At 38.4% G+C, this 22,578-nt stretch overlaps 1 protein-coding gene across 9 annotated transcripts in view; it reads right to left on the minus strand.

Annotated features, from left to right (window-relative positions):
- The window catches only part of ZFYVE16 (zinc finger FYVE-type containing 16), a 55,190-nt gene that overhangs the window by 20,902 nt on the left and 11,710 nt on the right, over nt 1–22,578 (minus strand). For 7 of the 9 annotated variants that reach the window (XM_030566086.1, XM_030566087.1, XM_030566089.1 and 4 more), the window contains 7 exons: nt 20,394–20,484; nt 17,935–20,162; nt 12,099–12,195; nt 10,352–10,528; nt 9,087–9,229; nt 1,679–2,060; nt 442–564 (listed from right to left, as the gene is read on the minus strand). In XM_030566086.1, the coding sequence (XP_030421946.1) occupies nt 442–564; nt 1,679–2,060; nt 9,087–9,229; nt 10,352–10,528; nt 12,099–12,195; nt 17,935–20,162; nt 20,394–20,463 (3,220 nt within the window). In that variant the 5' untranslated portion in view covers nt 20,464–20,484. Of the gene's footprint in view, nt 1–441; nt 565–1,678; nt 2,061–9,086; nt 9,230–10,351; nt 10,529–12,098; nt 12,196–17,934; nt 20,163–20,393; nt 20,485–22,578 lie in introns of those variants that run through there. The other 2 variants (XM_030566084.1, XM_030566085.1) reach the window with 2 other exon arrangements.

Raw genomic sequence — 22,578 nt, forward strand, 5'->3', positions numbered from 1 at the left:
AACCTACAGATAAAAAAATTCCAATTAGACAGCACCGTACACAAATAAGTATGAAATCTGTGTACAGTATGCATCAAAAATGCAGCACACATTTCTGGGGAAAACATTCTTATAAGAGTATTCTTATTCCTTCCCAATGAAAGATATTGTTACGGTGAATACAGCCCTGCATTTGTCCTACAAAGGATATAACGATCAAGTAGGCACATAAATTACAAAAAGGGTTAAAACTTGCTTTGAAGCACGCTGAAAAAATTCCTTTAAAAACCTTAAATTTACAGATTGGATAAAATAAGACAGCATACCTATCACAATTGTGAAAATGTTTGAATTTTATCTGCTCAACCACCAAGATCGGTGAATTTAGTGTTTACACATTTTAAACATAATGAACCTGGAACATACGTAAATAAAAGGAAACAATGTACATTACCTACTTACAAGATACTAACTTGACATTCACAAGGAGGTTTGCATTTAGGATAAATGTTAATGGATTAGGTCCTCCTTCTGCAAGAAGCAAGGTGACCTGCTGATGAGATGGGTGTTCTTCCACCAAAGGATCTAAAGAAGATAAGGTCTGGATTAATTCCATACACCAGCCAATATCCATTTCCTCTCTATCTATAAAAGACATTACAAACTACAATGTATGAAATACGGTACCTGAAACTTCCATCCTTCTATTTAAGGAAACTGCTAAAAACACATTATCTTGAACCTAAGGCAGACATACAGCAGCCAATGAACAGCAACCTCACTTGTTTAAAGATGACTAGACCATATCACATAAACAAAGTAAAACAGTAGTATGTTGTGAAGTTATGTATAATGTACAGCACCCAGGAATATATTGGTATTTTGACAGGAGCTTCAGGGCCACAATTAGCTTGCTAAACATACGTCTGGTTTGTCATGAGTGACTGAACATGGGTGAGGCCTCATTTCTTGGGAGACAGGATTAGAGAGGTAAATAGATCAGCAGACTGGAAACAGAAATGTCTGTACTAGCTAAGATAAGGGGCAACCTCCCGGGAACCATTTGTGGACAAGATAACAATGGATAAGATAAGCCTGGAACATAAGATGAGATAAAGAGTAAGTCATGCATGAACTGTGAATGCTGTACAGGGATTGGCTTCATCACTTTGCATTACATATTTTGTGATTGGCTCCTACAATGTATAGTAAGAAGACAGACAGACAGAAAGGAAGGAAGAGGTTTGCTGTGTAACTTTGGATGTGGTATGCCCTATACCCGCTCCCTATGCTTGAATCCCATCATATCAAGGTAACTTTGCTGTGTACCAAATAAACAAACCTGAATAATGAGACTGGAGTTAAACTGAGAGTGTAAGAGTTCACGCTAAATAGTACTAATAAACTCCTTAATACCATATGTGGTCTGCAACTTATGCACCAGTACTACACTTCATATGCAAACATACTTGGGCTCCAATACTAATTGATACTGTTGCGGTTATGCTCATGGTTTTTTTCATAATATACAAGTTCATATAAGTGCAAGTTCAGCTCCCAAGCTGGATCGAAAATAATGTGCATTTTAAAACAAAGGTTAATTTGGCTTCTGGAATGTCACAGTGTATACATGAAGAGCCATATATTTTTAGAAAGCTTGCATCCAGTAAACACTAGTATTCCCCAGTCCAAATTTTACCTTTTCCTTTTTCTCCAGTTGCAAGTAAGAGTGGTGGCAGTCCATCATCATCAGGAATAAGGCTGAACTCTTTGCTAACACAGTTTCCAATACCACATAGCATTCTGTAGTCTGAAGGACTAACAGGTGAATCATCATTAGTTTGGTTAACTGTGCCAAGACTTGGAGACTTCTCAACTTTTGTAATAAAAGGTAATTCATCAGCAGCTGGAATTACAGAGTCAGGACTATGCAACATCTCAGTTTTCCCTGTAGTGGGCAACTGGTCATCATCTGGAGCAACATGTAAGGAACAATGGAATTTCTCAGTTCCTGCAGTAACTAGAGTTTCATCCTTTGGTTTTACATCAGTTACACAGATGTCATCTACCAGACTTGCAACCTATGAAAAACAAAATAGACTGTTGATTAGATTTGTTATTCACCATCCCTGAACAGCACTAGTATTCTCCTGTATTAGTGTTTCAAATGCAAAAGCGGCCAACAAAGAGGGTATACAGTCATATAGAGAATCTTAGGGGATATTTTCCTAAAACAGAAAGCAAGCCACATCTCTGAAAATTACAGCACTTTTGCATCTTTAATATATATTACAGAACAGGTAAATATATCTGAGTCTAAAACAATTAGCATAATATTTAGTCTGATATTTACCTGTTCTATCGTAATTCATACCTAAAAATGGAGCATCTACTATTTTCGAGTATGAGACACTCTGTAGACACAACACAATCAAGGATTACATTACTAGCCACGTGGACCACGAACAACTAGGCCGAGTTACCAGTATGACTTTATTTTGCAAGGCTCCTGAATACTGTAATTTGCCATAATTTGGACCTGAAGTATCTGCAGACAGTTATCTTTACATGATTTACTAATAACAGCTTACCCCAGCATTTAATAGTACTGCTCATTCTTACTCTAGGTGTCACATCTATGCTGACCCCTCAGTGAATTATGTAAAGCTGACAGGATGTGGAGATACGAAGCAGCACAAAAAGGACATCAGTTTTTTCCCATATGACTAAAGTAAAACTAAAACCCCACACCATCACCCCAGGCATTTCCCTCCTCCCTTCTTTTTCCATTTCATCAATGCAGCTCTCCTGGAATTGGCAGTTTCCCAGTGTGCACTGAGTTGTGACAGAAGTGCCATTGTTTTAAGCACTGGTACTGGAAATACACACACAGAAAACTGAACACCAAAAAATTATTTCCTAAGGGCTTGTTATTTCCTGAGCAGATGAGGATAACTGCTTCCTTATGTTTTAAATTTGCAAATGTATACAACAATTGAATATATCAAGTTGTATCCCACTTCTGCCGCCTCTCTAGCTCTCTTGCTTTCTTGAACTATAAGCTCTTTGGAAAAGACCACTTCTTTGTAAAACAGCTGGCACAATGGGACACAATTTCAAGGCAAGTAATAAGAACATTTTTAGAATTATAAAGAAAAAAAATGTTGGTATGATATGGCAGGGCAGGAAGGGATGGAAAGTCAGGAGCCTCTCTCACTCCCAGCAGGAACAATCAAAAGACCGGCTCCTGCCCTGTGCCACCATAAAAATAAGGCATGTGAGTGCACCATACAAAATACCTCACCTCCCAAAAACACCCTCACCTTTCTATTCAGTTTGAACATCAAAAAGTCAGATTATTTTCAATTCTAACTTGATGCACCAGGGCATTAAGCGAATCCTGGCAGAACCAGGTTAGTTTTTAAAGACAGAACCAATTTTTTATATGATCATTTAAAAAAAAAAATAATGGGAACTTTTACTGTCAACATGTTAATAAAGATAGACTTCAGAACTCCAAAAAGACAGAAATATTTATAGCCAAAAACAATTACTTTAATACTATGCAGAAGAACTGGAGTCATAACATTTTCTACATAACATTTAACTACATAATTTTAAAGTTTCAATGGAGACAATACACTGAACATACTCTTATCCGCATGGTTTCTGTTTAAATGTGGCCTAGTCTACAACTTCAACATAAACACTGAACAGCTACCCAAAAGCCTTTCCAGAAAGCAGGGTGGATTTAAAAAAGGATAATTTAAAATAAAATGAATTTTTTTTTATTTAACCTGGATTTTGATTAATTATAATAATGTATTTCAAAAAATAAACCTGTTTAAGATTAAAGCTGAATTTAATAAAAAAAAAAAATGTTAAGACTAGGGCTGTCAAGTGATTAAAAAACAAAAACAATCTTTAATTACTGTTGAACTATAATAGAATACCATGTATTTAAATATTTTTGGATGTTTTCTACATTTTCAAATATATTGATTTCAATTACAACACACAAAGTGTACACTGCTCACTTTATTTACTTTGATTACAAATATTTGTGCTGTAAAAAAACAGAAATAGTATTTTTCATTTCACCTCATACAAGTATCATAATGCAATCTCTATCATGAAAGTTTCACTTACAAATGTAGAATTATGTACAAAAAATAACTGCATTCAAACACAAAACAATGTACAAAAACTTTAGAGCCTACAAGTCCAGTCAGTTCTACTTCATGCTCAGCCACTCACTCAGACAAACAAGTTTGTTTACATTTGCAGGAGATAATGCTGTCCACTTCTTGTTTACAGCGTCACCTGAAAATGAGAACAGGCATTCGCATGGCACTGTTGTAGCCCACATCGCAAGATATTTACGTGCCAGATGCACTGAAGATTCATATGTCCTTCATGCTTCAACCACCCTTCCAGAAGACATGCGTCCATGCAGATGCTGGGTTCTGCTTGATAACAATCCAAAGCAGTGCGGACTGACGGAGGTCCATTTTCATCATCTGAGTCAGATGCCACCAGCAGAATGTTGATATTCTTTTTTGGTGGTTTGGGTTCTGTAGTTTCCGCATCACAGTGTTGCTCTTTTAAGACTTCTGAAAGCATGCTCCACACCTCGTCCCTCTCAGATTTTGGAAAGCACTTCAGATTCTTAAACCTTGGGTCAAGTGCTGTAGCTATCTTTAGAAATCTCACATTGGTACCTTCTTTGCGTTTTGTCAAATCTGCAGTGAAAGTGTTCTTAAAATGAACAACATGTGCCTGGTCACCATCCAAGACTGCTATAACATGAAATACATGTCAGAACGCAGGTAAAACAGAGCAGGAGACATAATATTCTCCCCCAATGAATTCAGGCAAAACTTAATTAACGCATTTTTTTATTTTTTTTTTTAAACAAGAGTCATCAGCATGGAAGCATGCCCTCTGGAATGGTGGCCGAAACAGGAAGGGGCATATGAGTGTTTAGCATATCTGGCACGTAAATACCTTGCAATGCCGACTAGAAAAGTGCCATGCGAATGCCTGTCTCAATTTCAGGTGACGTTTTAAATAAGTCAGCAGCTTTATCTTCCATAAATGTAAACAAACTTGTTAGTCTTAGCGACTGCCTGAAAAAAAAGTAGGACTGAGTAGGCTCTAAAGTTTTACATTGTTTTGTTTTTAAGTGCAGTTATGTAATAAAATAAAAATCTATATTTGTAAGTTGCACTTTCACAATAAAAATATTGCATTACAGTATTTTTATGAGGTGAACTGAAAAATACTATTTCTTTTGTTTATCATTTTTACAGTACAAATATTTGTAATAATACAACACTTTGTATTCTGTGTTGTAACTGAAATTAATATATTTGAAAATATACAAAAACATCCAAAAATATTAACTAAATTTCAATTGGTATTCTATTGTTTAACAGTGCAATTAAAACTGTGATTAATTTTGAGTTAATTGAGAGTTAACTTCGATTAATCAACAGCCCTACTTAAGACTTAATCGACTTATAATCTCATAAGCATTAAATAAAAAGTAAGTATGTTGAATCCATGAGCTCTATCAATAACACTGGCTTTTCTATACACAGAAAGCAGCAGGGAAAAACTAACTTTTGAGGCCAAGCTTTATAAATATAGCACAGTAAGTAATGTACCACCTTAAGAGCTTGATCCTGTCGGGGGCCTAGGGGTTGTGCTAGTGGGTGCAAGAGACTGGCAAAGTCATTACAAGTGCTGGGACCCAACCTCTGATTCCAGGAATCATCATCATGCATCTTATCAGGATCATCCACTGAGCTCACCTAGCTAGTCTCATACTCCTATTTTATAGTTTCTCTCTACCTGAGTTCTGACTGGCTCAGTTCTCAACTTACGAATATTTATTACTGCACCCACCATGGAAACTTACTCTCTAGCTCACGGAAAAACACTGATCTGCCCAGTAACTACCTGACCTTGCTTCTGAGCACTTCAAGCAAATGGCCTTGCTCTGACTCCTTTCATGTGTACACAAAACAGAAATTCCCCTCGGTCGCTAAAACAAAATACTGCAATGCAAAAGGCATGCAGATTACATAAGCAGAAATCTTGTACTGTTAGTTTTTTTGTTTTTCTGAGGGTTCAGGTAGTTATTTAACAAAGGAGAAGGAGCAGGGTGTGAACCAGAAAGGAGCAACACTAGTGTAAAAGCAGGACACTGTGAGAAGAAGAAACAATGTTCTTTGAAATGCAGCCTTTAGTATTTACACACCCGGGAACTGGAGGAAAAAACTGTCATGGCTGCATATTGTTAAAAACAAACAAAACAAAAAACAAAAAAACCCTATTTGGGAATATTTTCAAAAATTCAGAAACCTCTGATCTGGATAAAAAAGGAACATGTGCCAAATGTAAACAGTGCAATAAAGAGATGCAAGGCCTGGTTAACAGAACGAAACACTATGAAAAACACTCCTCAGAAGGCAATGACTTTAAAGATGATGATGTGGACATGTCTGAGCAATACGTATCAACTAGTTACTCAACTTATTTTGGTACCATTCTTATGGACTCACTACAATGTGTTAATATGCTAGTAAATGACAACTTAGATTATTGTCATAATTTTGTGTTTTGGGTGGATTACTTAGTTACAAATTTCAAACTGTCTGCTCATAATGTAATTGGTTTAATTAGTTTGTTATGCGAGTATTTATCAATTAATTTTTTACTATTACTGCTGGACTTCTGGAATGATTTTTTTATTGCTCAATGTAATCAGACATTCTAGGTGAAGATTTCCTGTTTAAAAGTAAAGTTTATATATAAAGATGGATGTTCACATTAATCATCTGCAATATTGGCTGGTACCACCAGCAGTGCTGCAACTAAACATGTCAAACAGTAAATGACCTGTTAATAAAAGAGAGATTTTCTTCTTCATCATCATCAACCATTGTATTCAGCACCAGCAAATTCCAGCAAGGCTCTAGACTGTTCAGTTCATTTATGCAACAAATTCTCCTTTCATCTTGTTCAGAACAAGCATTTCAATGACTGAACCATGTCAGTATGACCAGACTTCACTCCACCTAGCAGAACAGACATTGTTGGGATGTTGCTGGATGTAGTGTATGAGAAGGAAATTGATCAGTGTGCAGAAAACATTGATGGGAAATTTGTTAATCTAAGTCTTGATGGATGGAGCAATATACACAATGATCCAGTAATATGTGCTTGTGTGACAATGGAAGATGGCATTGCCTATTTTACAGAAACAATTGATATATCAGGAAATGCCCATACAGCAGACTACTTAAAAGAAAGAACTGTAAAAGCTATAACAAATTAAAGTGTCAAGAGTGTAGCTTTGTCACAGATAATGCTTCGAATATAGCAAAGATGAGAAGAAATCTAGAAGAAGAAGAAGATAATGAAGGAAACCATATTTTATTATATTAAAAAAGCTGTGCTCATTTAATGTATTTTTTAGCCAAAGACTTAAGAACAACTCCAGGAATAAAAGGAAAATGTTGAAACTGCAAGATCTTTCCATAACAACACACTTTACTTCAGCTTTACTGAATAGAGCTGAAGGATCCAAACTAATTCTCTCCCAATATGTATGATGGAATTCAGTGGTTGACTCTTTTGAGCTATTTATTAAGAACTAGACTATTCTGATAAATTGTGAAGGAATTCATGACAAAACAGATGGAACTATCACAACGAAAGCAGTCAACTTCAGACTAAAAGCAAAATGTAGACAGACAATATGCTGAATATACTAAACCTATTTCCATTGCCTTGGACAATCGGCAGAAAGATTGCTACTGATGCTGTTGAAATTTGGAAAGAACGTCAAAAGATATTGCAGAAAGAAATACCCAACAACAAAGTTAAATTACAGGTAGTGAAGAAACAGATTAATTCCACCTCATTTTCTTGCCAATATTTTCAACCCAAAGTCCTAGAGTACATGCCTAACTCCTGAAGGAGATGCTGCTATGGCATGGGTACCTAATAATCATCCATCAATCATGCCAACCATGGTAAGTTTCAGGACTGGAGGTAAACCATTCAAGCAGACATGTTTCCTGATGATGTTTTTAAAAAAGCCACACCACTGAACGGGTGGAAGTCACTAAGCACCTGGAACCAGAGTTTGCTGAAATGCTAAACCAGCTTTTGACAAAAGTAGGCATAGAAAGAATCTTTTCCATTTGGATTAATTCAGTCAATGTTGAGAAATCTACTGGGAGTTCAAAAAGCAGGAAAACTTGTCTCTAAACCTATAAATAAAAATGAGGAAGGAGGGGATAAGATTTACTAGTTTTAAAAATCTTCAGGACAACTAAGTAACTTAAGAGGCTGCTGTTTCATTTTCAAGAGACTTAGGTGAGTAACGCTCCAGTCAATCACTTTCACTTAGGCATATTTGAAAATTTTCCCAGGATGACCTGAAATAATCAGTTTAATTCACTGACTACAGTTAATCCCTCTATTCCTTTAATGAATCATTAAATTGTAAAATATGAAACTTGTTTTGACAAGAGAAGTTTATGTATCCAAAACATTTAAGGCTGTTTTGTTTAGTAAGTTTTGTATGCTATTCTGTGTTTAATTAAATTCCAGTTACCATCCTAATGCAGCTTGACACAAATAATGAGCAAAAAAAGTTAATTACCTAAATAAGCAACATATCATTCATAATGTTCTCACACACTAAAAGTGTACAATTACAAATAATTGAAAACATTAAATGATATAATTGCTTAAATATAGGTATATAGTTACAATGTAACTTCCAAGATAGCAAAAAAGATGTATCAAATCCAGCGTAAAGGTTCTATTTAGTTGTATTTCAACATGTTTTAATGGTTCTATCAACCAGTGAGGATGTATCTTTCTTTAGAAAATAACTGAAGTACAAATGAAAAAGTTGATTAAAACTGATGCAACCCAACTGGCCAGAAAGGAGTCAAAGCCACGTAACACTGCATTTATGAGAATGTCATTCTTAAATGGGCAAACAAAGCTGTTTCAAGACAATCAACTTTTTATTTATGAAAAACATGAATCTGTGTATACTTTTGAGAATATACCATATGCACCTCTGGTAAGTCAGGGCTTACTGGACTCAGCTCTTGCGAAGACCTCTTGACTCCAGAAGATAGTTTTGTTGTGTCTGCAACTTCACCATTAGGCAAAATACCATCTGCAAACCAGACTCTCCTCTGTTCTCTGGTACACAGCCCTAAAATGGGTTAAAAAAAAAACAAACAAAACACACCACCAGAACACTTATTTGGTATTACCACAGTTTTCCAGCAGCAGAAGGGTCTGTATAAAATTTCAGGCTTTTTTCCAAATTAAGATTTTACATTAAGCATGTTGGATTTAGAATGAACCACAATTATAGTTCAGGGATTTTTTTAGTGCAAGTGATGCATTTTTCTACATATATTTCTCCAAAACATGGGAATTTTCTGATTTAAAAGTAGTAAAAGTTACTGGAACTAAGAAGTCACCCTACACACACAACTGGTATTCTCTCCAATCAGTCAAGCAGAACCGTGGGCAAAGATATTCCCACACCAGCAACAGAAGTAACCAAGCAATAGTTAATGCATCAATTCCTATTTAGTTAAAACAGGCTGCTATTTACTTAATTAACTAACTCTGGAGTAGAAGAAGTATGGCAACATATCATGGATACAAGACAACAGTTTATCAACAAAGCAATTCATATAGCCTACCACTTTTTGTTTTAAAGATACTCTAAGTACATCTAATCTTTTATCAGTGACATTTTTGTAGTAAGCAGAAAAAAATTTAGAAATGTAGTTGATATAAATGAGATGAAGGTGTGCTTTATCCATTATCACTTCTAGTCAGAGAATGTTTTGTAACCCAACTACTTGCTTTGTTTTAGTACTATTTATATTCCTGTAGCATCTAGAGGCCCCATCTGAGATCACAGTCCCTTGTGCTATACACTGGACACAGTGAGATATAGTCTCTACCCTGAAAAGCTTACAACCAAACTAGGCAAGACAGGGGTAATACTTCCTTTAGCTATTTTACAGATGAAGAACTAAAAGATTGAGTGACTCGTCCAAACTCACACAGGGAGCCCGAGTCCATGGCAGAGCTCAGAATTGAAAGCAAGTTTCTCTGAATCCCAGTCCAGTATCTTAACCCCAAAAGCATCCTTCTTCTCAACTCATAGCTTTTTTTCTGAATGGCTACACTGATTAATTAAAGAAATCTAGCTATTCTGCAAAACCATCTATTCTATGTATGTGTTGAAAGAATATATGCTGAATAGCTTAAAAAATATAGATAACAGATTGCAACTCAAAATTACTTAGCTTACCATCAGTACCTGGTTGTTTAAGTACAGAAATAGGTAACAAAACAGAAGATGAAGGAGAATTAGGTGTGCCACCTGTCTGAGCTTCCTGCAAAGGTGGAACAGTAGAACAACATTCAGAGGAGATACTCGAATTAGGGATGGGACCAGTTGGACTCATCATCCTTTCAAATGCCTGTGCTAAAAGGAAAAAATGCACTTAGTGTTTAAGATCATGCCATGTATTAAATGTTTACAGCTGCCTCAAATTTTAAATTAAATATTCCTGTCTGCTGTTTTTCTTCTAAACCTAGAAATGGACACTCATTGTACAGCCTTTTGCTTCAGCAATGACCATACATAAAATGATGCAGTTCCTGCAACTACACATACCTCATTTACAATAAAAACAATGAGGAGTCCTTGTGGCATCTTACAGACTCAAATTTATTTGGGCATAAGCTTTTGTGGGCACTACAAAAAATAATTTTCCCTCTGCTGATATTCACCCCTTCTTATCAACTGTTGGGAATGGGCCACATCCACCCTGATTGAATTGGCTTTGTTAGCACTGATCCCCCACTTGGTAAGGCAACTCCCATCTTTTCATGTTCTGTGTATTTTATTTATACCTGCCTACTGTATTTTTCACTCCATGCATCTCATGAAGTGGGTTAGAGCGCACAAAAGCTTATGCTCAAATAAAATTGTTAAGTCTCTAAGGTGCCACAAGGACTCCTTGTTGTTTTTACTGATACAGACTAACACGACTACCCCTCTGAAACCCATAATTTACAACAGTAATCAAACGGAGAAAGATATTCATGGAGACTAAAAAAAATAGACTAAGGATTTCTCAACTTAAGAAGTGATACTATATTCTTCTATCTATTAATCACAAATCACACTAGCTTGATTTCATGCTTAGTTGTGAAAAATGTTTGTGAAGTACTGACAAATCCCATATTCTCCATATTGGGAAAGGTAAAGACGGCTCTATAGTGAAGTTTCAATACCAAACACATTTAGGTGCTTAACTCTATTACAGGCAGGATAATATTACAAGTAAAAACAAGCTTTAACTGGGATAATCAAAAAGGAAGAAATTAATCTGATTCATGATGAAAAAACCACGGTAGATAAAACAGGAATGCACTCCTCTTTTATCTTTGTTAAATGTTTCAATACAAGAAATTAGGGCTTCAGTTTGTTACCCTTGTTCCCAATACTAATAATGTCACATCTTCACACAATTTAACCTTCCTCAAAAGGACTGCACAATCTTGCATAGTCCATTTAGACAAACGTTTATGACACAAATGGAGGCATAACAGAGTGGACTAGGGGGACACGGTCTTGGGAACAATTTGATGAAGACCTCTTCAGCTAAACAGAAGGTTGAAAATGTTGCTTGCCTCAACACACACAGCCTTGGGAAAGGAATTACATGCAGTATTTTTGCAATTTAGACTCTACACTAGTCAACCAAACAGCAGCACTCTAGCTGCATTAGAAATCCTATGCTTTTCCATCAAGTATATGCATAATTACTGTGGCTGTGGCAGAGAATGAAGATGGAAGATTGAAGTCACTGACATCTACTAGACAGGCAAATTTTATCAACATTTCAATCACTGTCTTAGAAAGGAAATTCTTCCTCCTGGGTACACAGATTCATCTTTCAGTCCTAAAATAACAATTTTGCTTAACTTCTCTCCTTTGATGAAAGTAGTAATTACAAGTAAATAAAACCATGATCACAACTTTTTACCTTTATTAATAGATTTGTAACAGCCAATACAGACTCTTGCTTCCTTTTCAGTGTACTGCAGCTTACACTTCCGATTGCAACAAACACCACAGAACACCTGGGTCAGAACAAAATCTAGTTTAAACATTTTACGTGGATATGGTAGTGCCACCTATAGTTAAGATAGTCTTACAATGAGAAGTGCCAGGCAATTTTTACTTACTAGTATAATTACCAAGCTAACCATCTGAGCTGAAATTTTCCATGCTGGGTGTATGCCTCATGCTGAAATTTTTGCATTTCAGCAAAAATGGTGTAGCCATCTCTCAAAATGAGGTTGTGGCGGAAATTTTTGTCCTCTCATATAAATACATTTCCATAACCGTCTCTCATTGAGAAGCTCTACATCCTCATGCTTTGGAGCAGGAATTTGAAGTTTAAGAGGGATTGCCTTTATGTTGAGGATGCACTTTTTGCTGTTCCCATGAAAATGCACTTAAATTTGGCCAAATTATAAGCCTTTGAAAGATTTTAGGTCTCATAAAGGTGGCCACTCCTTAAATGGGGAAAAATGCATTTACTATGACCGTAAGAAACCTAGAAAGTATAGGATGAGAAAAGATGGGTTTGACCTTAATGTAACTTCAGAGCAGATATTATTGCCATACGGAACTTTAGAGAAGTTAAGGATAACTCCCAAGACTTAAAGGTGCAGAAGATGCTGTAAGACAGCAGAGTTCCCAGCCTAAGACTGAGCAAACCTTTTATCCAGTGGCCCAGATAGTAAACTCCCTTGCATTTTTTTAGACTGGAGTCCTCCTGGATTGTAAGAAGATGGTCTGAATCCTCAAGAACAGGAATTTCATTATGCAGCAGATTATCCTCCATACTGCTAGGGGAAGTGTATCTAGGTTGAGTGGCAGAATCCCTCTCCTTAATATTGAGACACAGGCAGCAAGCATGGATATTCTCTGGCCACCTGCAGAAGACCTGGATATCAGTACTGACAAGGTCACAAAGTTGGCTCAATCAAGCCTGATCTTCCTTATGACCCTGGGCATCAGAGGAATGGAACAGAAAGCATATAGAAGATGTTGACTCTAGACCAGCAGAAATGCATCTGAGAAAGAGTTTTTGTCTGTGTGCTCCTGTGCAGTATGCTTTGGTGGTTTGTCCCAACTCAGAGAGATCTATTATTGGGTGACCCCATTCACAAAAACTGCAATAGCCACCACTGGTTTCAAGGGCCACTTGCATGGATGGTTGATCCTGAATCCTCTTGCTGAGCAAGTCTGCCTTCACATTCACTTTCCCAGCAAGTAGTAGCAGTACAGGAAGATTTGGTTCTGGATCTACTACACTTACGGTTTTCTCGCCTCTGCAGATAGGAGCTGAGAATGTGCTCCTCCCTGCTTGTTGATTTAACACATGGCCATGGTGTTGTCAAGCACGGGTGTGACACATAGCTGCAGGAATGGACAAAAGGTTTTAATAGCCCATTACACTACCCAGAGTGCCATTACTCTGATAGAGGGTCTGGACTCCAGGTGTTCCTTAGATCATGTATTTTGATACACAACCCAGCCCAGATTGGAAGCATCCAAGGTGACTGTGATGGCAGGAAAAGGGAGAGCAAAGCGTCTCCCCTAAAGATTTTGTCCTTTTTCCACACAATTAAACTGTTGGAGCATTGGAGAAGGGATGGTCAACTTCGTCTGTACATTTAGTGTTTAAATAACATACCACTCATGTTCAGATGAGCTAAGGTCATGGTATAGGTCGATGAGGAATCAAGCCCATTAGTCTACCGAACTGCTTTGTTTATACCAGTTTTTCCCTGGGATCTGTCAGGGAGTCTTGAATTATGAAAAGTGTTGTAGTAAAAAGGTATGTCCTCCAGCTAGTCTGGGATACATCCTGTCTTCTTTGATACAGGTGGGGATAAGAAAGGAGAGAACCAGAGACCCTTGGCTGGACTGAGAAAGCCAGAGCTGATAGGCAGAGCAAGCTTCTCCCTGCTCTGCATCCGCAATATGTCAAATGGGGGTTAGATGTCTCTGGTGAAACTGCAACTCGAGAGCATTTGCCACCTCCCCAAGAGTTCCTGAACCTGTCCATTTATCAGGAGGGGAAATGAATGAAGCACCACAAGAGGTATAGGTGCCAGCGCACAGATCAGTACCAGAGTTGGTCATGTTGCCACCAAAGTCCCTCATGTGGCCCTACATACAGAACTCAACAGGGCCCTGCATGAGATACTTCCATGATGTCTGAATCTGAGGCAAGGGCAAATGTGCAGAGTATCAAGGTCAAGACAGGAGACCTTAAAGGTTCATTTCCAAAAGGGCTATAAGTCTCTGAGATGGTTCCAGATTGAGACCAGAGAATTTGGTACAAGAACAGAGTAAGGGTGCAGAAAAGTAGGTGATAGGCAGTGGGGAGAGGGTCTAGTAGTCTGGAAGGTAGACTCCCACTCAGGTCAACAGAGATCGAAGGGGTTACCAGCATTCAGATCAATGAGGGGCCCAAGTTAGTTGATGACAATACACTGGCTACAGAGGAACTTAACCAGATTACAGCTGTGCCATATGAGAATTTCCAAGACCTTCATATGTCAGGAAATACGAAGAATAGCAATTGTTCTCTTTTGCTTTTACCTTTTTGTAATGAGATTCTGTGTCTCCTTCCTTTAATCCCAACAGGCATTTGCATGCACTTACTGTGCCAAGATAGAGATATCAGGCTGGAGGAAAGGTATGGCATTGGGGCAAGGGCAACGGTGTCAGAAGTGGGCACCAAGGTGGGTACTTCCTACATCACTGCAAACAGCATACTTTTTACAGCTCTTACAAGGCTCTGGGCCCAGTATGGGCCCACTACAGGCTCTGAAGGCTCCTGGGATAAGTCAGGCTATGTACACTGAGCTTTTCTACGCCACTATTAATTACAAGAAATTGGTAAATTAGACTAAGACCTAGCTTGACTGGATGGAAGCAGGTTCATTCATTTTCTGCAGTAACAGTGCAGCAACTGTGTACATTGTGGGGGAGTCTATACCCTTATAAAAAGGGCTATGACATCATTCTCACACAAGATCTCACATACCACAGAAGGGGCCAAAGAATACGGCTTTTCAAGGCTTTGCAGCTCAACACCAGGGACTATATATCCCACATCTGAGAATATACAGGGGCACCTCAGGGTCTCGGTTTGCACATGCTCAGTAGAGACTTATTAAGAGTTTGGAAGCTAAGTTTTCTGAAAATGCCATTTGTACTGGACATGTTCTAGCCCAGGGCTGCAAGAGCTAGGCAGGACTTTAGCCTGAACATCAACTGCAGGTAACGTAGCAACAAGCACCAAAACTAAGAGCAGGAAGACTATTTCTCCTCTGCTCTCAGGCAATATGGATGAAGAAACAGCTGACTCCAAAGCAGAAGAGACAAGAGACAAGCACGGATTGGGGAGAGGGAGTAGATTCATATAACTAGCTGTGAGGAAGGAGAAAGACTGGGATTGCATAGGCAAGAAGACTGGGATGTGACTCTGATGGGGGAGCACTGAGGAAGAAAAAGACAAACTAGCTAGGCAAGGAGAATGGTATGAGGTATTGGGGGGGGAAAGAACTACTGAGACATGAGTGGGATGGAAGGGACAGACACAGAATGGGTCAGACTTGGGTTAAAAAACAGGCGCAGGATGATCTGTGACCACTAGAGAACACAGTCCTCCAGAACTTCAAAAGGAACCTAACATTCCTAAATCTCAACATACTTCTGTCATCAGCAAGACAGCTGTAAAACCCGAGACCAAAATGAGTGTTCAACCTCTTCTAGAGACTGGTTCACATACCAGATGACAACTTACTACTGCTGTCAGTGAGCAGTTACCATGAGCCAAAATGGCAGATGTCTGTACTGTGGATCTAAAAGTTCCAACCCTGTTACTCAACCCTGTGGTATCAATATAAATCTATGAAATTACTGACTTTTTTTTCAGATTACCTTTTAAAAAAGCTACAAACAAAATTATAGATAAAAAGATATGAAAAAATTAAGTTTGTAAAGTCAAGTACTCAAAAGTCAGGCAATGTCAAAATTAATATTGCCCAGAAATTCGTATGGTCTCCCTATGAGTATGCATTATGATACAACTGCCATTACATAATCACTTTTTTTTTTTTTAAACAGGACTCTTGCCTCAGTCATAGCACAAGGTAAAACTGCTGTGAGGATGAAACAGGGTTGTGTAATGAAGGAAATGTGTGTAATACCATTGCCTTATTTGCTACAGAATTTAGAAGGTGTGTAGTGAATAAGGCTGGGGACAGCAGGTTAGGATAGTTGAATAATCCTCTGGAGAACTGGATTCTGCCATAGAGTTCTCATGTGATTCTGGACAACTTGTTTACATCAAACTTACCCCAGGTGCTTAGTTAGTGACCACCTGTTAAATGATATGCAGAATGCTAAACACTCAGCTCTAACTAGAATCTATTGGAGATGTGCTTTGAACATGTGAAATGGTAAAAATCATATGTTAAGTGCTTTGAAAAAAATCAGGCTCCAGGCATCTCAAATTGGGCACCCAAAATTAGTGTACACTGTTGACCTTAATCTCTGTTCCACAGCTTCGTGTGTGTAAAACAGGAATAATACTGTCACCTCACAGTAGTGAGCTGAAAATAAAATGTATTATTATTTGTGAAGCAATCAGATAGTGATGGAGTGCCACAGAAAAGCCTATGAGGAAATTAATTATGTATTCAGAGAAGGCTTTAAATGATGTGTGGCCCCATACCTTATTTACTGCACATTGAACCAGAATAATATAAAATATTAAATAGCAGCTTGCTGCTCATTAAGCACTATTCATCTGCACTGAATGAGGCAGGGGTCCTTAGTAAAAAATAGTATATGATCATGTAATTAAAATCTAAGACTATTGTAATGTATATGCACTAAGCCTGCTGCACAGGCTTACACTAAGCTCTTTGGGGCAGGGATCTTTTGTTCTGAGTTTGTACAGTACCTAACAGTGGGATTCTCGTTCAAGACTAGGACTCCTAGATGTTATAATATCCTTAATTCTAGCATTTCTTAACTGTGCAGTGCTTAACTTTTCAGTCTTAATATTCTTTTAACTTAGTGATTGTGTAATATATTAGCTCCATAGCAGATCATGGACATACAGTGGAAAATAAGTAACTGAAAATAGCAAATCTTATTCATTATACCGACCACTTTACAGATTACCACAATCAAGAGTAATTATAAGTTGTCTTCCCCACATTCCCTGAACTTTCTCAGATTTCATTATGACTTGAAATACTAATTTTTATTATTCCATCACTTAGAAGGCAGAAGAAAAAAAACTTCGGCTATCCAAAGAAAAAAAACTCCTTTGTAATTAAGTTGGTCAATAATAGGTCATAGGGCAAGATTTTCACCCTCAACTGTATTTTCACAGTAAAATCTTATATCTTTGCTTAATACTTAGTATTTGACAATCACTGAATCATCTGTAACTATAAAAATATACAGTTAATTTAATTCAAAAGTTTCCTAATGAAAAGTTGATAGAGCCTAAAAAAGTAGCACTAAATATCAGGCAAAGGAAGGAAAAACTAAGTCAGAGTGGTTTTATTAGATTGAAAACCATTGTGTTATGGCATCATGGCATCATATTTTTCATTTGAGGACCCCTAAAAATTTTGAATGGAGATGCAGACTCCTTTGGAAATCTTAAGACAGTTTGCAGACCCCTAAGGGTCCATGGGCCACAGGTTGAAAACCCCTGCTATAACATAATTCATGGGCAAAAGCAATTTAATGCAAAGCATTTTTTCATAACTTACTTTCCCACACGCACGACAGTGGTGTCTTCTTTTTGTAAATGTGAACTTGACTTGGCAGTTCATGCAGTTGGGTGCCTCTGAATCGGGAACCCAGGGTGGCTGTTTTAGTCCCAGAACTAGAGGTGTTTTAACAGGTTCTACACTTGCAGATACGCAACTTCCGCCTGCTTCCAAGGAGTTTTCTGTATCAGACTGATTACATTTGGAGCTTTTGTCAGTACTAGTTTTGGTTTCTGAGAGAGGGGCCTCTGGGGGTATGGAATTCACTTCCTGGAATTCAGTCATAGGCATATTTGGCTCTCTCTCAGTTGCAGTTCTTTGAGGAAGATTAAGCAACTGTTTAGGTCTAGCACCTCCAATATGTAAATTCTGATGGCTAAGAGTAGGGACAGGTACTTCAATAGGAGTCTCAGTTATATGGTTAGAGGCCTCTTGTTGAATAGGATATGTACTTTTTTCTGGGGGAGACTCCAATTTATATTCAATATCAGCTATTCTACAAGTACTTTTCATACTGGAAATCTCTCCAATCTCCTCCAGTTTTGCTTTTGTTTGTGAATCATTGACCCTTTTGAAATCCAGGTTTGCATCAGACTCCAGCAGATCATCCATACCTTCTTCAAAGGGCTCTGAATTATTGGGCTGAAGACACTGTCCAGATAAAAAGGCATCAAGCTCAGCATCACTAATCAGTGAACCACTTTTAATTAAGTCTTCCTCAATAGTTAAGTCAGCTAAAACTGGACAAGTAATACTTTGATCATGGCTATCAACTGACTGAATACCATCACTGCACAGTTCAATTTTAGATTCTCCAACAGCGCTAGCAGCAGCAGCGTGGATTTGGGGAGAATCACCTTTATTAATTTTGTTGTCAGATTCCCTCTTCTTTCCGGCTATAGTTATAGCTTCTTCTACAAAGCATTGGTTGATTTGGTTTAGATAGCCTTCCTGTTCAGAATGTTCCATCTTTCCAGAGAATTCCATATTGGAGAATCCATGCTTAGATTTTCCTGCATGCATAATCACAGTATCACTGATGACATCTGCTTTTTCATTCTGAGGTATATGACCACTTTTGTCTTCTGTTACAACTAATGAACCACATATGGATACAGCAAGTGGAAGACATGACAACGACGTTTGGATATCTTCAGCAGTTACATGTGAAGTTGAAACACTGTGCAATATTTCATTGGTATTAAGTTCTGGACTGCACAAGTTCTCTTCTGTACTTTTCATCTTATCTAATACTACCCTATTCTCTATTTGAGATGAAGAGTCTGGTAAAACACATTTTCCAGATAATTTTAAACTGCTTTTGTGTAATTCAGAACTCTTTGGCAGATCAGAAGGCAAGGATTCCCCATTACCTTCATCTTTTGAATCTACACTTTCATTAATACTCTCTTCACGTGACTCTTGACTTATCAGACAGCACAGATTTGCATCTTTTAATGATTCACAAGGCAGTTTTTCAAGGATTGTGTCATCTTTGGAACTGAGTGCATTTGGGGTCTGTGATGTTACAAAGGCAGATGTAGAGTTAAGGCCTGTAATTTGTTCCAGCTGATCAAATACCTGATTATCCTTTAAAGTTTCTGTCCTATTTTGACCATCAAGTGAATCTGAGAGCTTTGCTTTACCACGATTGTGTGCTTTAAAATCCAACTGGCTCAACTCTTTTGTTGCAACATGTCCTTCATCTTGTTGTGTTGTGTCCCCACCACTCTGTTGTTCTGTGCCTGAAACACCATCAAAAGCTACTGACAAACTACAAACTGTAGCTGGTACTAAAGATAAATCAAACCCAACCAAAGAGTTCTCATTACATTGGAAGTCATCTGGCTGCAGCTTCTGAATATCTTCATGATTACTCGTTGAATGGATCAAATTACCTGTGTCACTGATGAGATCACATACAGGTATACTACACCTCCTCAGGCTCAAAGGCTGAATTTCATTTGAGGCACCACCATCTACAGTAGACAGAAGATCAAGTCCAGTAACATTCTTCTCATTTTGTGCTGAGGAATTCAGTTCAAACTTTGCTGTATTTGTTGTAGCCTGACTGGCTAGAGAGAATTCTTCTGACATACTGCAACTGCTAACATATTCTTGCACTCTTGGTACCAGGAATACAGGTTGTAAGTAATCCAATTCTGAAGAGACTGAACGCTGTATTGAATCACACTGATTTGCAGCTGTTCTGTAGCGGTCAAGTTCATCTATTTAAAAACAACAAGGGATCAAAAGCAAAGTTTATAAAACTGGTTCTTCACATGGCACTCCCACCTTGCAAAAAGCTTTCTTCAAACAAAAAATACCGCTTATGAAGAACAGACCAAATTATTTTCACTTCCTTCTGGTCTTAACCATTTAAGTTTGTTTTCTCCATGCAACAATAAAATAAATAAATAAATAATAATAATAAAAAGTAGCACAAAGAGCCAACTAACCTGTATTTTGCTCAAATTCATCAAGTACTTTGTCCAAGTCACAAACTGCTGCTTTAAAGTAATTGTCCATTCTAGTTATGGCTCTTTGTACCTACAAAGAAGAATGTGCTGTTTTATTTATTCAAAGGATTAGGTGACAAACTGTTTACAGAATCACCATAAAAATGCTGTTTGAGAATGAGAATAGTTTTATATTTTACAATGAAATATTTTCTTGCAACTTTTAGCATGTTCTCCCCATATACAGAATCCAAGATTATAAACACTGCATTGTAAAATCCTTTATGTTCAATACGTTCTCAAGAATCCTCAAAGACAGAAAGAAACACAGGGATTTAAATGGCCTTGCCAAAACTGAATCATTTGAAGGCATTTGCTGTACTGTCACAATTTCATAATTTCAAAGAGTTTAGGGTAGGAATGAACCACAAAGAACAGACACCACTTGATCATCTAGTCTGACCTCCTGTGTATCTCAGGCCATTAAATTTCACCCAGTAACCCTTATATTGAACCCAAAAACTTCAGATCAAATTATTTCAGTCCTCAGGAAGCTAACCTGAGATGCACCATAGGCAGAAGACAGAAGAAACTTGAGGTGCCACCAATGCCCTAAGGAGAGGGATGGGGTGGTGGACAGAATACAACTGGTCAATCGCATATTGGGTAGGAAAATTCCTTCTTGCTCCCTGAAAGCAACCAGCTGAAACCCTGAAGCATGAGATTTGATTACAGTCGATGTCTTAGTGCAGGCTGCAAGTATTAAGAGTACGCACCAGGCAATGCAGAGCTTCTTGTTCTCTCTATGGCACATTAAGGGAAGTAATGAACAGGGGGAGTCACAGGCCTGGTCTACACAAGCCGGTTATTTCAGAATTATCCGAGTTAATTTGAAAAAAAATGATTCTGTCCACATGACCAAACCTTTTTTTTTTTTTTTTTTTTTAATTTAAAAGGCTCTTTAATCCAATTTTTGTACTCCACCTCAGTAAGTGACATAGCGCTTAAATTAAGATTGCAATCCTGGGTTAAAGGTATTGTAGATGCAGTTCGACGTTAATGGCCTCCGGGACCTATCCCAGAATGCTCCCTTGTGACCACTCTGGACAACACTTTCAACTCAGATGCACTAGCCAGGTGAGCAGGAAAAGCCCTGGGAACTTTTGAATTTAATATCCTGTTTGGTCATCATCAGCACAGGTGACCATCAGCACAGTCCACCATCACAGGCAACCATACAGAGTCCACCATCACAAGAGATCATGCAGTCCCGGATTTGCAGACGAGCTCCAGCATGGTCCATACGGGAGGTACTGGATCTCATCACATATTGGGGAGAAGAATCAGTTATGGAAGAACTACGTTCCAAAAAAAGGAACGCAAATACCTACGCTAAAGTCTCCAGGGCCGTAACAGAAAGAGGCTACTCCAGGGACACAGAGCAGTGTCGTGCAAAAATCAAGCAGCTCAGGCAAGTGTACCAAAAAGCCAGAGAGGTGAACGGGCACTCTGAGTCACAGCCCCATACATTCCGCTTCTACCGTGAGTTGCATGCTATTATGGGGGGTGACACCACCATCATTACCCGACCACTGTTCATGGACACGTGCGGAGGAAGAGACACTGGAGGACAAAGAGGAGGAGGGCAGTGCACAGGCAGCAAGTGAGGAATCTGTTTTTCCCCCCTAGCCAGGAACTATTAACACTAGAGCCAACAGCCTCCCCCCACTCCCAAGGCGGGCTCTCAGGCCATGACCCCGGAGAAGGTACTTCTGGTGAGTGAGAGTCTGATCGGAGCCACGTGGTGTGGGGAAAACCAGCGCTGGGCTATTCACGTTTAGTTTAAAGGGCTCATCCCTGCTCAGAGGCTCATCAGAGCCATGTGGTGTGTGTGGGGCGGGGGGGGGGGGCCTGTGCGAAGAGATCATCCCAGAGAGCCCGTAGGAGAGCTATTCAGTTCAAGATGGCCGATAAAAGGGAGGAAATGGTTGTCTTCTGTAGGTTTCACGAAGGCGGGAAGCTCACTAGAGCTGCAAGAGCAGAAGAGCAGAGTTTATGGCGCAAGCTGTGTGACTCAGTTCACAATGGCCGAAAAATCGCAGGAAATTGTTGCCTTCCTTCTGCAGCTTCCACAGGAGCCCAGGACCAACAACAGGGAAAAATGAGCTAGCAATGCAAGAGCAAG

This window comes from Gopherus evgoodei, chromosome 6, assembly GCF_007399415.2.
Source record: "Gopherus evgoodei ecotype Sinaloan lineage chromosome 6, rGopEvg1_v1.p, whole genome shotgun sequence".
Lineage (NCBI taxonomy): Eukaryota > Metazoa > Chordata > Testudines > Testudinidae > Gopherus > Gopherus evgoodei.